The following is a 16,861-nucleotide window of genomic DNA, read 5'->3' as shown; positions in this document are numbered from 1 at the left end:
GTTAGTTTCTCTTTACCTATATTGGTAGGAAGAGTATATTTTACAATCGCACTAGTTTAATTGACGCCAGCAGTTTCTCGGGAGAGGAGGAATGGGGAGGTTTCTTACCGTTTGATGGTCCCATGTCGCCACCTGCTGGTAGATCAGAATTATCTGTTTCTACTTCCCAGTCAATATTTGATGGTGATAACTCAGTGTTGGAGCCTGCCCCTCCTACAGGTGAAGAAACTGATTCAAGGTCTTCATGAATATGCAGTATCACCAGCTGGTGTCCAGGCTGTCCATTTGGGGTCTCAGGGTGTTTTCTCTCATTTTGATCAGGAAGGGCGGAAAGCAACATCTCTGCTGCTTCACTCCCCAGAGATACATCCTCTGGGGACCCAGTTTCCTCTGTTCTTTCAGCACCATGGGTAGGTTCTGTGAGATAGGACAAATCAAAGGGAGGCGTGTAGGGTGCCAGCGATTGCTTCAGAGCGTCTTCCTCCAAGGGAGGGTCACCACCATAAAGAAAGTGTTCAGGTTCTTTCATTAAATCTTCATCGATATTCTGGCCCATTACATCATATTCAAAATCACCCCATGAGGCTTCAGATGAACAGATATCTTGCTTCCCTGTATCCCCATCAACTGGTGTCTCCGGATGACCTTCCGATAGTGTCAATTTACTCATGTCATCTATTGTTCCTGTAGAAGTGTTGAGACCAGAGGCATCACTGAAACTATGGTCAAAGGCAGCTTCACTTACATCCAAGCAGGTGTCTGAGGCCAGCAAAGCATCAGTAGCTGTGGCAGGATTCACAGGAGCAAAAGACGGTTCATAGCTAGGTGAAGCTCTTGTACCTGTCTGACTTTCAGGAGAAAAGTTCTCTGATACCCAAAAGCCACTGCCTTCTACACATGGCTCCTGGTGAGCTACAAAAACCCTAGTTCCCACATTTTCAGACCTTGGGATTGAAACTTCCAAAATTGGTGCTGAATCTAAGCCAATTCTTTTTTCTGATGCTTTTAAACCTGTACTGTCATCATCATTCATTTCAGAAGGTTCTGGAGAACCTTTATAAGAGGGAGGCTGAGATGAGCCTACATCTACATCTGCTTGATTGCTGATGGGAGGTAGCGGAATTGCATTTTCAGAACAGAGCTCTGGGTTGTATGGGATAGATTCCTGCCCAGGCTCCTGACTAGGTTCTTCATTCACCTTTGGCTCAGCAAGATAACAATCACTGAGTTTCACATCAGGTCCCATGCAAACACTGACATGCTGCTCAGTCTCTTGCTTTGCTTCAGAATCATGACATATATCAGGGCTGTTGGAGGCCTGAGAATTGCTGTCCTGGTCACAATGAGTTAGTATATCAGGATTCTCACCATCTGGTTTTGCACTGAAGGGCTGCTTGACATCCATCCACAAGTCAGGCGAAGCTGAGGCCAGCTGCCTACCCTCTTGGAAGTTGCCATGCAAAATATCTGGAACAAAGGGACCTTGGGGGCTCTCACTAGGGCTGGAGCTATCCCATTCAGAGCCTGATTTCTTTATCAACTGCGTAGGGGAACTCACAGTAGGGATATTTTCTGCAGCAATGCTGGAATGTGTCATTTCACCAAGGTCTGGTTTTTCTTGTTCCCACCAATTTGCTTCTTGACATTCAGCAGTTGAGGTGTTGGCTATAACACATTCATTTTCATCTGTGGGAGTAAATGCTGGGTCCGGCTGATCCCAGACGGACAGCATGGAATCCTGACACGGCTCTTGGTTGGGCATTTCAGAAGGAAGGTTGTTGCCAGCAGAAGATATGAAGGTTTGCTCTGTGGAATCCTTATCTTTAATTTGGTCCAATATTACGAGCTGGCTAAACGGATCAGCATATGGGTCTGGCTGTCTTGGTTGAATGTTCCAGAATTGCTCATGGGAGTTGTCTCCATGATCATCCAGAAAGGGTGACTGAAGTTTATCGTTGAAAGGATTAGTACAGTATGTTTCTATGGATTCCATATCACCCTCCATGGGTGCTCCCCAGGGACCCACTCTTTGGTAGTCCCGAGAATTCATCTCTAACACAGCGCTCGAGTTAGACAGCTCCCCTTCAAACGCACTTGCACTTTCGATGGGTCTCACTTCGGGCGGAGGGGCATTCCACCACTCATTGCCTTCAGCTGAAAAGCCATGCATTTCCGATCTAGAATGATCCTCACTCTTTGGTTCAGTTTTGGCAGACACTTGCCATACGTCGTCTCTGGTCCTCTTTGTCTCTGGAGAAGATCTCCTGTCTTCCACTGCTGTGATCTGTGCTTCAGTCTCTGTGAGTGGTGAGAAATTCCATTGATCAAGGCTGCTTTGCGAATTGTCACAGAAAGGGTTTGACTCATTTTCATTCCCTGCTGGTTCTGAGCTGCCTGCGTGGTCTGAAAACTCCTCAGGCATGGGATCCACCGTGGCCAAGGAATTGGATTTAGTTAATGAATCCCAAGCTCTGGATTCACTCTGAGCCACCTGACAAGTAACCAAATGGATCTCTTTCTCTACTGACGCGTCATCACCTATACCATCCTCATCAGAGTCAGAGCTTGCTCGAGTGGCCGTGGCGTCCTCTGGCTGCACAGATTCAGGAATGTCACATTCGTTTTTCTCCTGAAGGCTAAATGTTACATTTCTTTCCAGATAATCACCTGAATAGTCAGAATATTTTCCTGTTTCAGGACTGGATAGAGAGGATAGGGAATCACGATCCACTGAGTCATTCCAAATCTCTAAAAATTTAGGAACCTTGTGATCAAAGCTGTTTTCAAGCCCATCTGTTCCGCTTTCCTCCAAGTCTTTCATTTCAGAAATGGCTTCTTCTTGGCCCTCAGTGGTGACTGGTTCCGATTCTTGGCGACCCTGCTCACTCCATCCATCTCCATCCTCTTGCTGATGATCCACACGGGGTACATGGCCCCAGGGAGACAATGCAGCCAAAGAATCATTTAGGTCAGGACTCGATGCACTCGAGTGAGTATACCCACTAGAAACACTATCTTTGTCACAATCTCCAGATGAACCGGTTCCTGGAAGGCTGTTGTCAGTACCCTTAGCTTCAAGATTCTTAGTTATCTCAGAGCTTGGGTGATTATCACTGTCTGTAGGGCCATCCCAAATATCCAGGCTTTGGGGAGATGCTTGAGGTGACCCTTCTTTTACTCTTTCTGGCTCCAGAATGTTATATTCTTTAGTTTCCTCAGGAACCATTTCAGATAGAGATACATTTTTGGTTAAATTCATCCCATCTGGAATCTCAGTAGTTTCATCTGAATTTCCTTGACTTATGAGGGACTCTTCGTAGGTCTCCTTTGCTTGCAGGTTATTTGTGGACATCTCTGTTTGTGTATCATAAGAGGTTATATTGTAAGATTCAAACTCTAAAACATCTTGTGACTCCTTGGTCTGAGGACTTAAAGTGACTGAAAGAGAGCTGGTTTTGCCTGATTCGGTGCCGACTTCTTCATGTCCAGATGCAACTGGAGAAGAGAGATCATAAGGCCCTTTTTCATAAATCCCTGAAGTGCTATCCATTCCCAGATCTACTGGATCCCCTTTATCAAGGCTCCCCCTGTCCAAGGAGCCTGGAATTTCATTCTCAGTTTCACTTTTTTCGTAGCTGTGACTTATCATCCATGGATCTGAGTGGGCAAAATGTCCTGGACTCTCAAGCCCGGTCACCAGGGATTCTGTGTCACCTTTCGGGACTCCTGTCCCTGTTTCCTGGTTGTCAGGATGAGTTGTAAGTGCTGTTGACTCACTGATTCCAGAAACTTCCAGCACATCTCTGGTGGGACTATTCTTATCACTTGCTGAATGGCTGGGACTTTCAGGAGGTAAATTGCTTTGTTCTGAATCCATAATATACGACGGGTCTGTCAACTTCAATGCTGACACGTCTTTATCTCTTATAAAAGAATCCCAAATACTGTTTGCAATCAGCTGCCCACTCTTCTCATTCAGAGTGTTATATTCATTGGGAGCAGTGTCCTTGGTGTGCTCAGGTTGGGGGAGTTCCCAATCTACCTGATTCGCTTCCTGATACTCTGTGCCCCATGGCTCCAGCTGTCTTACTGAAAATCGGGTTTCTGGTTCCGTACTTTCAGCCATATATCCCTCTGCTTGGCCATCACTGGTGATCGCCACACCCCCACTGCAGTCATCCCAGTCCAAGTCATTGTCCATATCCGAAATGGTTGCCGTGGACTGCGTGTCCTCCAGAATGACTCTGTTCCACAAGTCGAGGTTGTCAGAGGCTGCCTGGCGGGAGTTGGTGGTGCTGTGCAGAAGTGTGAGCTGCCTGTTGGTTTCATTGTACATCTGCATCATGCTGGGGTCATCGTAACTGGACTGGCTGCTTTCCGCCATGTCATCCTCCACCGAGGCGTCCTTATCATCTGTGTGCTCTGTCTTGAGTAAATCTTTATCTGGGTCACGAGTGGCATTTATTTCAGGACTATTATCTGCGTGAGGTGAAGCCCACATGTCCAGGTTCCCAGGACCAGAACTGATTCGATTTCTCGGTGGTTGCTGTGGCGATTGCGGAGGAACTTCAGGCTCTTCTGTGGCGCAGTCATTTGACTCCAAACCTGCCTCTTTGGCAAATGGCTTGTTTTCAGTTTCTTTTTCGTCTCCAGCAAATGTTGGTGATGTGTACGAGTCAGAGGTGGAGTAGTTGGTATCTAACGGAGAAGGCACTGAATCTTCTCCCACATTGGATGCACTGTAATCAGAGCATTTATATGATAAGAAGGAATCTTCCCAAGGAGCTAAGACATCTGACCCTCCTTTCTTAATACTCTCCTCAAAAAGTCTCCAGGATTCTACCTTTTCGTATACATTCCCTCTACTCTTAGGATCCACTAAACCATGCTGATCTTCTCTTGGTGGCTTAGAATTATTCCATGCCTGTTCCAAGTCAGAACTGGGATTTCCAGATACAACAATATTCTCCCTGGAGTCGTTGTTTTTCTTGCCCCAGATTGTTGGAGCTGCTTCATTATTTATCTCACTGGGTGAATGGTCCTGAAGGTCTTCTGAAGGAAAAGAAAACCCACTTTTTGTCATGGCCCACTCACTGGGGTCCCTTGCAGAAGGGGTCTCACCACTTGTTGGGTGAAGATTCCAGGTATTTTTTAGAGCTTTGGTACTATCTTCATTACCAAATGCACTCCAGGCTGGAAATGACACTGCAGTTGCGGGTTCAGCATCATTTGTAGACTTTCCCCAGGGCTCAGGCATTGTGGTGGGAGAGTGGCCAGAATGCCACAAAGCAGCAAAGTCTTCTATCAGGTGGTTTGTTCCCTGGGGGGATGCATTTGGCAGATGTGACTTCTCAGTGGGCAGGCTCTGAAACTGCAGACTTGCCTCTTTTTGGTCTTGAATAGCATTGCTACCCCGTTCGGCCTGACCAAATTCAGACTCCCAAGGATCTGACTTTGGGAATTCAAGATTCTTTGGCTGAAATGCAGAATCTGAGACTCTCCTATCCCCTGGGCTGGGCTTATGATCTTTCCAGGACTCGGGGCTCTGGAAGACAGATTCTTGTTCGCTGGAACTCCACGCATCAGCAATATTTTTAGAATCCATTTCCAAAGCACCCCACCAGCTGCTGCACCGTGCACGAGTCTGAGGTGGCCCCATGTGCCCTGTGTCCATTGCTTTGTGGGTTATGTCTTCTGGATATAGTGGGACTGGCTCTTCAGTGGACGGTGAACTTTCTACAAAGCTATTCATAGGTGTTGGTGGGATCCTTTTCCCAATATTTTTCAGTCTTTCTGGTGAAGGAGAGTCATCTCCCATAAAACCTGTCATGCTCAAATTTCTTTCAGAGCTGTCTCCAAGACTCTCTTGTCTCTGTGCAAACTCCTCATCAAATTCCACAAGGCTGTCTTTTCCAGCCTCTGACAACAGTGAACTGGATGAATAATTGGACATGTTGATCCCCATCTCATCAAGTCCTTTGGGCCCAGCAGCGAGTTGACCCTCTGATGAATCACTGTTGGGGAAATCATCTGTTGGGGAGTAGTCTGCGGAATGGGAAGACGGCTGAGACTGCCCAGAAGCCATGGGTGCTGAGTCAAAGTTGAAGAGGTCAAAGCGTTCCCCATGTTCCCCAGACCGGGCATGCTCCTCTGCCACTGCCCCTTCGGGGATGGGACTATAGGAGTCAAACCCTGGGAGGAGGCTGTGGTGAGGCCCTGCACCTTCCCCCACGGGACTGTCATCACTGAGGAACACTGAGCTCTCCTTGGATGAACGGCTGCTCCGAATGGTGGCCAGCCCGCTATCTGGGCTGACGAGGTCTACGTTGACATCCACCTGAGCCTGGTTAGAATCATTGAGATCTGGAGGGTTTTCTATGAAGTTCACAGAGCTGGGCTGTGGCTCTATGTCAGAACCGTACAACTCCATAATCCCAGAAGAGCCCTGGGAGAGGGGGGCACTGCCCGCCACGGCTTCTGTTGAGGATGTCCGGCTGTTGGAGGCCATCTCTGGACACCTCCTATTGATGACTTCCTTGATGAGGAGAACCACCTGATCACAAGTCACCGATGGGTCCTCCTGCTGGTACACCAGGATCTCGTCACAGCCACATTCGAAGGGCTCCAGCTCCAGGCAAGGGTTCTGACACTCTTCCAGCTCACAGCAAATCTGAGGGAGGCACAGAGGTCTGCATGAGCACTCAGGTGGTCTTTGCAGTTTGCAATTTGTCTTCCTTACTTTTTTTTTTAACATGATAGTAATCTGTGTTCATCTATCTAACAAGACCTCAAATGACTGAGAATTGTATAATTTGAGACTTGGGAAACCCCACTTAATCTACCACCAACCCTTTAATTCTGTGAAACTGTTTCTCATTTAACTCAAAATCCAGCTGATTCACTGGCTCATGGCTCTCAAAAGTTCCAAGTACAGAGGTTTAGAACCATGTAAGTCCTTTCCTACAAGCAATATAAAGAATCTGCTGCTAAGAGCTTTGATTTGAAAAATACTATCGTGGAGGCTTCCAATGTCTAAATCTTGTCCCTTGGAAGCCGGTAACCAAAGATAAAAATTCAGCTTTGAAACCAAATGCAGAGTCAAACATTGAAAGAGCCACAGGCTGGTGACAGGGTGCACAAGCATGTAGGTCAGAGGAGGAGGCACAGATGCACCTGTGGCAGGGGCAGGGGGCTTCTTATCTGGAAAAGAGAAAGCACAGAGAGCAAGCTAGAGTACACATGGGGTTAAGAAAGCTGATACAGTGCTCTTTGAGGATAGAATGTGAGGATATACGAAAGAAAGGAGGCATTGCCTCCAGCCACCTGGGGATGCATGAGGTGGTGTCTAACCTATTAGTGAGGGACGATGAGGGAAGGAGCATTTGATGCCCACATGGTTCCTCCAGTAACGAGTCACATAGGTTCTCACATTAGAAATCAAGTACACTGGCTTGATACATCCAATGGTGTCTTCTGATTAATTTTTTAAAATTAATTTTTATTTCCTAGACTTTGGATTAAAAGGCTTAGCCATCAACCTAGAGGATCCAACTGTTAACCTAGTCAGAATCTTAGCTACCACCAACTAACAGATGAAAGCCTCAGGTCACCAGTTACTAAAGCCCGAGCACAAAACAGAAACCAAACCTTGTTAGTTATTACCGAGGAGCAGTCTCAAAAGGAAACGGCACGCCAAGGTAAACTTGCTCTTATTTGAGATAGAGAAACTTGATTTCATGGATTCGGTCTAGAAGAAAAGTTGTCCTGGAGCTCTGCCATGGTCTGGATATGATTTGAGTGTGTCCTCCAAAAGTTCATGTACTGGAAGCTTGGTCCCCAGGGTGGCAGTGTTGAGGTGGTGGGGACTTAAAAGTTGGGGGTCCTAGTAGGAGGTTATAGGTCTTGGGGGCATCACCCTCAGAGGGATTTATGAAGGTTTCATGGGACTAGATTAGTTCTCATGAGAGTGGGTTGCTATCAAGCAAGTTCAGCCATCTCAACGGACTCTTCTGCTTCCAGTGTCACCGTGTCATCTCTTCTGACTTCTCCCATCAGGGTGACACTATCTGCCTTGAGGTCCTCACCAGAGCCCAAGCAGATGCCAGAGCCATGGTCTTGAAACCCTAGAACTGTGAATGAAATCAACTTCTTATTAAGCCTCAGGAACTTTCTTATAGCAACCCAAAATGGACACAAGCTCTTTGAAAAGGTCCAAATGCACAAAATACCTCCAGCATTTCCTAAAATTCAAACGCTAGGACTCTATCTTACATTTTATGCTATCTCTTGGGGTCGATTTCTTACAAGCTACAAATCCATTCCCATCTCCCGCCATGTGTTCTAGAAGCCAGCAGGTTAGGATGCAGTGAAATGGGTTAGGGTTGAAGGAGAACTCACCTGACTGCACAGTTCTAGGTTCTGGGAATACACAGCGACCTGCCTCCTTGGCTGCTGCTCCTCTGATAGGTAGCTAGCGAACAGGATGAGGACGTCATAACCAAACTTGTCTGTGAATGCTTTCAAATCACTGGTGATATTGCTGTGAAACAGACAATTCTGAAACAACAGGACATTTGATATTAATGTCAGTCTGTGAAGAGCTGTGCCACAAATACGTCCAATCTGATGACACATTAGGGACAATATTTATAGCTAGAGCTAAGTGAGATGAATACTTTGCTTGAGAAAGTTTGACAAATTTTATGCTATGGCTTAAAATACACTTTTCTTAGAGGTTTTCACAAATCGATGGAGGAAGGACTCTTTGCCATCATTAAGAAATAGCATTAGATTAGTAACAAATATCTCAACATCTTTTTCTAAAATACTTATTCAAATCCTTACTTCACAAAGCATATTTATTCTTCTTATCATTTATATGAATGTGGGTTATGTTCATAATCTAGTACTAGAAAAATAGGAGGGAATTAGTGTTCTCTATAACATTTTCATTTTATATTTTTCATTTTTATAATAAAAATTTTAAATATAAAATATTTTGTATTTTATTTTTTTATAATTTGAAAATTTTATTTGATGACTATTATTAGTTACAAATAGAAATTTCTGAGGATAAAATTAGTTGAGTTTACTGAGTGACTTTTACTGTAGCATAGAAGTGCAGAAGATGTTTATTTATTTGTTTGTTTTGTGTATGTAGTCCTGGGGATTGAAAACAGTGGAACTTTACCACTGAGTTACATCCCAAGCCATTTTTTTTAAAATTTTATTTTTATTTTAAGACACACTATGTTGCTAAGGCTGGCCTTGAACTTGAGATCCCCCTGCTCACCCCAAAAGACTTTTATAAAGAATTTTGATATCTGGTCTACTAGGTCTATGTGGCAACTATGGAAGAATGAATAATTTCAGAAAGCACCCAAAACTGTGGCCCATATAATTCACAGAAAATGTGCTGGTCTCTTTTCCAGATTTATCTTCATTGAGAACCACTTTGTCTATGTGATTCTCTTCCTGAAAGAAGTACAGTGAAGTCCATGTGCTAGCTCCTAGCATAACAACTGGCACACACTAGATGCTGAAGAACTATTTATTGCATGACAGGAGAGACACATACACAAAATCAACCTGTGCTGCACAATTCTGTATCATAGCTTACATACATGCATAGAGTCAGTCCCCTATATCTGTGGAATTGATCAACCGTGGATCACATATCTTCTGAAAAAGAAACTTACATATGTACAGACCTTTTTCTTTGTCATTATTTATTAAGCAATACACTATAAAATTAGTTACATAGCATCTACATTATATTATATAATACCATATAAGTCATATACATTAAATAAGTAATCTAGAGATGATTTCAAGTATAAGGGAGGATATATGGGGGTTATATGAAAATATTATGCCATTTTATATAGTGGACTTGAACATCTGCAGATTTGATTATTCAAAAAGGATCCTAGAACCAATTCCCCATGGACACTGAGCAATGACTTATACATACGTACCTACATATGTGTGTGTGTATCTATATAAAAATCACTGCATATAATCAATCAACTAACAGTCCATTGTGCTAATCAATAAAAAACATCATGATGTCCTCTCAAGAGATTAAACAATTCTATATTTTTTCTAATCATAATAGTAATCAGAATTATTCCTGCTGCTGGTAAAACAGATTTTAAATTAATTATTAACTAGTTTTTATTGGTGCATTGTAATCATACACAATAATTGTATTCACTGTGATATACTCATACATATGCACATACCATAATTTGGGCAATCTCATTACCCAATACCTCCTCTTTCCCTCTCCTCCTCCCTCCCATGCTGCTGGTAAAATACTAAGACAATACAGAAATGTATGCCATGGAGAGTGGAAGTGCATGGGCTCCTCCTCAGTTAGCCACCGTGAAGAGCTGAACAGGGCAGAACACACAGTTGCAGTCTTTGTCCACATTAATGTTTGTCAGAGGCAGCTCTTTGAAAATGAAGATTTGGTACTAGAGGATCGGACTATGTACCAGACACCCCAAATAGCCATAAAACATGTACTCTGTAATTCTGATGTTGAAGTCTGTGGGGCCTTGAGGGAGTACATGAGACCTTGGTAGGTGTGCGGGCCCTGCCAATCACAGTCTCTCCAGGAGACTTTGCTGTCTCTTCTGTGGCAGCTACTCTCCTTAGGTGTCTTACAAGGCCACTTTTCCTCTCAGGCTACAAGGAGTTGCATGTGGGAATTCACAAAGGTCTCAGGCTCTACTGCTGATGAATAAGTTTATAATGCTCCCTTACAATAGCTTTTGGAAACATGTATTCCACAAGCCATACTGTCACCTTTCGTGCTTTTTATTTACTGTCCAAATTGCATCATAACAATCTTTAAGTAGATTAAACAGACAAATTCACCCCTGGTAGAGGTCGATATTTAGAATGTGTCTTTTTTTCTATTGGATCTCATCTTACACATAATATGAATTTGACAGAAAAAAATATTTCAAATCGTCATTGGTGATCATGTACAACCAGAGAAAAGAAAAGCTGTGCTACAATTATGTACAATGAATCAAAATACATTCTTCTGTCATATATACCTAATTAGTATAAATTAATTAATTAATAATAAAAAGAACCTCCATGCTGAGCTTTTTGCAATTAGGAATTATGAAATATCTGGTCCTGAAGAAAAACAGGAGTGAACAACAACTTCCTACATCCTATCTTCAGTACCTAAAGGCTTTGGCAGGAGAAACCCTACAATTTTTCTGTCTAATTTTTTTCATTATGTATATAACCTTCCTTACATTTATAAATCCTTGAAAGAAGACACAAATTTCAAAGAGATTTTCACATATAGTAATGATTATCACTATACTCTTGGCTGCCATTCAAACAAGAGAGGGCAGGTTTTGCTCCTGTCTGAGCACAAGATTCAAATGCAGAAGAATCAGTTTTTTCAAAGCCATTCTTTGGGGACTGTTTGTTATTCCAATATATCAGCTGCATTCAACCTGTCTGGATTCTACTGTGTTATGCCGATGACTCTAGATTTCCTATCAGACTCCAGCCCAGTAGCACTGACCAAACCTGGCATCTTTAAAAAAATGCATTGTCTGGCCACATGCAGATCTACTGAAGTCCACTCTGCCTTTTCCACCCAGCCCAGATGATTCCTTGCACACTGAAATTTGCAAAGCATTGCCTCAGGGAGGCACTTCTCAATTGATTTTTTTTCCTGCAAACCAGTCCTCTGGGTTGTACTCACTCACAAGGCTTGTACTCACACCCTCCGTCCTGATTCCTCACACTAGCATCATCATAAAAAATCACCCTGGGGTGTGTATTTCTGGGCAGCTTGCTAGAAATTCTTATGTAGCAAGTTGTATTAGAAAATGCAAGCATCTGTATTTTCATCATGTCTCTCAAAATGATTTTACAATCACATCTAACAGTGACACACTGTCTCAGTTTTCCTCTGGGTAACCCTGAATTCCACAGAATCAAATGAAATATTAATAAAAAAAATTACATGAATCATTTTGGCATATTAGACAAAATACATTTTACAGTAACGCCAAAACAGAGATTGTCGTCAATGATGCCCTATCTACCCTAACATAATTGTTCAAACTGGATTCCATCCTTACTGGCCTTAGGATAAGGTGAAGAATTTCACATTTAGAATAGAATCAAACAAGGGAATGAGTGAGAATCTCAGGAACCCGAGCAGCACAGTCTGTTTGTTCTGCTTTTATGCCGGTGCTGTTTGCATAGGAGATAATTTATTATTGTCTTCTAGCTATGCAGGGAGTCCTGTGCTGCGATGGCTCTTATGTTGCTGACAAGCTAGGCTGGCCCTGAATAAACAGCACTTCATCATCAACACAACACAACTGTAGATACAGGTTGGCATTTTATTTCCCCCATCTGCCTTCTACCTGATAAATTACTGTTTTAGTTACATGTATACAAATACGATTTGTTAATCTGCTCAAACATCTCCAAAACATTTCTCCCACCTTAAGTTAAAATTATATACGTGCATATGCATTCCTAATTAATTTTCTAGGGTTTAAAAAATAAAGAGGACCCTCTCCTTTAATTTACCATCTCCAGCTCAGGCACACACCTCTTGTGCAGTGAGGTCCAGTCTATAATCACTGTATGGAATTGAGGTAGTTCTTTTACTAATCATTGCAAATGGCAAAATCCCAGATTGATTCCACCAGTTAGGAAGAACAGCAATTGCTTTCTGCCTCAGTCTTTTGTCATGAATAGTTCCTAGGATTCCATCATTATGCATTTTTAGAGGTCGTGAGCCTTTTTGCCTGAGTAATTCCTAGTTATGAAATAGGAAGGTCTAGAAATGCTGGGAGAAAAAGACTTTACTATTTCCCAGTCACAAGCTAAGGTGTCGATCTCAATAGCTTTAAAAAAGGCCCTGAGGCCCCCAGGCAGAAAAACAGAAATGATCCAGGTCTATTGGATCTGAGATAGCAATCAATAGTATCCAATAAATTCCCTGTGTACATGGTTGGAAGTGCACAGGCAATTGCAGTGGAAAATCCCACTCTTACACGATCCTATTTTACTTCTCATTCCACTGCTCTGAAAATTTTAGTCCCTATGCTGTACGCTGGTAGCTTCCCTGCATCATATGAAATAAAAGTGATTTAAATAATGTCTTGTAAACGTCTGAGTACTTGAATGTGGATAGTCCTTGGGAGAGGAAAGCCCCGTTTCTTGAATCACTCACACTTGGTCACCTTTTACTGTCTTCTCAGTCCTTCCTGTTGGGTGTTGGGCTCCATTTTTTCCCCCAAACTGCTCTTCTCAGAAGTATCGATCACTTCCAGTTTGCCAAATAGGAAAATCACTTTCCTGTTCTTGCCCTATTTGACTTTTCTGCAGAATTCCTCAGGTCCCCTCCCTCCTTCCTGAAGCACTTCATTCTCCCAACCTCATGCTCACCTTGTTTTTCTCCCAACTCACCGGCCACTCCTCAGTCACCTTTGCTGGTGGCTCTTCTTTATTAAGCCTTGAAATGTTCATTGTCTCAAACTGTGTTTCCCAGCCTGGCTCACCTTCTTTCTCTATGCATTCTCTTAGAGATCTTATCCAGTCATTTGGCTTTAAACCCATCCTTCTGCCAGTGACGACCTAATGCTCCCTGTAGGTCTCATCAGCCTCCCAAATACAGTAGGCTCCACCTCCTGCCCAGTTCTTCTGAATGGCGCCACCAGCCACCCAGCAACTCATGACAGACATCTAGCTTATTCTTGGTTCCTTTTCCCCTCACTCCTCATATAATCCATCAATGAATCCTTTAAAACATATCTCAAGTCCAAACACTTTTCTAATTTTTTTCCATCTTGATTGCTATCCTAGCCACAGCCACTATCATTTGTGGCCTGAACTTGGGTGACCCATTCCCAGGGCTACTCTTCCACACTTGTCTCCCTACAATCAGTTATCAATAGGGAGTTTTAAAAAATCTAAATCTCATAATGACATTCTCCTGTCCAGAACTCACCAAAAATTTCCCAGTGCAATTATTGTTTTATGTTTTTAACTGGAAGGAGATAAGTTTCATGTCCTTGAGAGTAAGAGTTTGAATAAATAAATGAAATGGAATAGATGTAACAATAGAAAAAGTCAGAAAACATAAAAGACAATTTGCAATTGGAATACAAACAGCCATAAATAATATGTAAACTCATCAAAAAATTATTTGATAATAAAAATTTTAATCTTCTATTATTGATAAATCTTTCTTAAAGATAATCTCATATACATTTTAGAAATACATTCTAAGGAAATAACTGGATATGCACACAAAGTTTGTGGACATAGCTACTTATGGGATTATTACTTTAATAACTAAAACTTGGAAACAAAATCTAAATGTCCAATAGCTGAGAAATGATTAGATAAATTATGAAACAATCATAAATGGAATATTATACTGCTATAAAACCATACTGTAAAGCAATACTTAGTGATAAAAAAACACTCATAGTGTAATTTCTATACTCATATCAAATAGAATGTCAGTTCTGTATGTATTCTGGTAACATATTGAGAACTAGCATTAAATGGACATTAAAATACACTGATATTTAAAATTGTCACCATTAGGCAAATTGCTGATATTAAATTTCTTATGTCTCTCCATTATTTTAGTGAGCTCCCTGCAAGGTTTCTAGTAAAGGCTTTAGAGCCAGCCAGACAGGAGGAGACCATGGCTCTGCTACTCACTAGCTGAGCTACATGAGTTAATTCTTCTCAGAGCCTTGGTTCCCTGAACCCCCGTACCCAACAGAGGATTGTCATGAGAACTGAGGACGTGTGTAACAGGTTGGCCTAGTGCCTGCCAGACAGTAGACAACAAACATTGGGTCTCCTTCCTTTCCTGGTTCTTAAGCTATCAAGAAGACATTCTCAAAAGCAAACAGGACTGGGTCATAGCTTAGTGGTAGAGCGTTGCCTAGCATGTGTGAGGCTCTGGGTTCAGTTCTCAGCACCACATAGAAATAAAATAAAGATATCATGTCTATCTACCACTAAAAATATTTAAAACAAACATACAAACAAAAAGCCATTCTCAGGATTTATTGGATTAATTTGATTCACAGGACATATTTTGCAAGAGTTCACATAGACTACAGTTCTTTGTTTTATAACCCTTACGATACATGTGAGTTCTTGAATGCTAATCAATCACACACATCTTTAAGCCACTTACATGATTGATGTAAAACCTATATGTGAGATTATGGAGGAAAGTGCACTAAGTGAAATATGAAGCTAAGTCACTTTCAAAATGATATATAAAACTGGGGGGTAAGGAAGTATTCAGCTCGTTAATAGATTTTTAGCCTTTAATTCCAAGTTAGAGTCAATGAATGAACTTGTGTTTGCCACTATATAAACAACAGCTTTTAAAGCATGAAACAAAACAAAACAAACAAACAAAACACATAGTGATTTTTCCTTCAGTTAAATTGCCATGGGTACAGACTTTTCCATCATTTCCCCTCCAACTGCCAAATAACCTGCAGTGAATTTTACTCCTGGTGCTCATTCTCTCCACTTAGGTCCAGCATTGTGGACTACACACACCATCTGAAGTGGTTGTCTCCCTTACAAATTATAAATGAAATATACTGACTAAGGCTTTTATTATGTGAAATAAATTACTTTGTAGCATCAAGGATAAGCTATTCCTAGAATTGTTATATCTGAAAATCTTTTCCTTCTTGCAGGTAATAGAAAAATCAGGTGAGTAGCTATCACTCACAGTTAGGATTTTTGTAGATAAAAATCTTTACCAAGATTAAAAATACAGCTTGTACAGCTGCATTTTGAAGAACAGAGTCCTAGAGTTTGACGATCCATAACTACTTTGTAAGCACTGTGGGCAACATGGATTGCTGAGTTACTGAAATTTAAGAGTATAGTTTGACATTTATACTCTGCATGGATTTGTTTCTAGACTGAAGGCTTTTTTTTTTTTAAATCAAGATATAAGAAAAATGCTGAGGTATGTATACAAATGTCCTAACTGAAAGCTTTATGATTTATGCTACCAAAATTCTGTTATGATGTTTAAGATATTCAGCAATAATAAAGTCTGATAATTTTGACAGGAAATGATTTATGAGAACACAATATGCATAAATTAAGAGATTTTATTTATTATGTTTTTATGCATTCTTTAATTGGTAAGCCAAGATATTTCCCATATTCTTCCTAGATATCATTTTTTACACACCATTGTTCTTATATATTTTTAGGGGAGCCAAGGCATCTTAATAACTTCACTGGAATCTTTTAAACTATATTATGCATCATATTTTGAAAATGAGTCAAATAGTACATATTTTCATTCTTTATAACTAAAGATAAAGCCTTTTTGTGAAAATAATTTATGTAAATGAAATATATTAGAATATATAAGTTAATGGATAGCACGTATACCAATATAATTTCATTTGTTGCTCAATTAATTTTATTGACTGAAATCAATGTTATATTGCCTATCATAATTCAAGCATTGATTCTGCATTCGGCATTCTGTTAAATGCTTTGCATCATTTTATTTAAACTTTAAGAGAATTCTGTGAGGTCAGTAGTTGTCTGCTTTGCACTGAGGAAATGGAGGCTCTGGGAGTTAAGTAGTTTGCATCATGTGTGTGGAAAATGGAACTCCAGTCCAGGTTAGCCTGAAGTCAGAGACCATACTTTCACTCCTGTATTATCCTAATATGAGGAGATACTGAAGATATTACTCATTAATTCAGTTTTTAATTTAATAAAAATTATTTTAATCTGGATACGGTGGCATATGTTTGTAACCTCAGTGACTCAGTAGGCTGAGGCAGGA

At 41.4% G+C, this 16,861-nt stretch overlaps 1 protein-coding gene across 10 annotated transcripts in view; it reads right to left on the bottom strand.

Moving 5' to 3' along the window:
* Prune2 (prune homolog 2 with BCH domain) overlaps positions 1-16,861 on the bottom strand; it is a 259,799-nt gene that overhangs the window by 85,102 nt on the left and 157,836 nt on the right. For all 10 annotated transcript variants that reach the window (XM_078047448.1, XM_078047451.1, XM_078047452.1 and 7 more), the window contains exons 7-8: positions 8,398-8,556; positions 109-6,670 (exon numbers count right to left, since the gene is read on the bottom strand). In XM_078047448.1, the coding sequence (XP_077903574.1) occupies positions 109-6,670; positions 8,398-8,556 (6,721 nt within the window). The remainder of the gene's footprint in view (positions 1-108; positions 6,671-8,397; positions 8,557-16,861) is intronic.

The sequence above is a fragment of the Ictidomys tridecemlineatus genome, chromosome 4 (genome assembly GCF_052094955.1).
Source record: "Ictidomys tridecemlineatus isolate mIctTri1 chromosome 4, mIctTri1.hap1, whole genome shotgun sequence".
Taxonomy (NCBI): Eukaryota; Metazoa; Chordata; class Mammalia; order Rodentia; family Sciuridae; genus Ictidomys; species Ictidomys tridecemlineatus.
The sequence above is the reverse complement of the archived record's forward strand: the minus strand, read 5'-3'. Positions and strand labels throughout refer to the sequence as shown.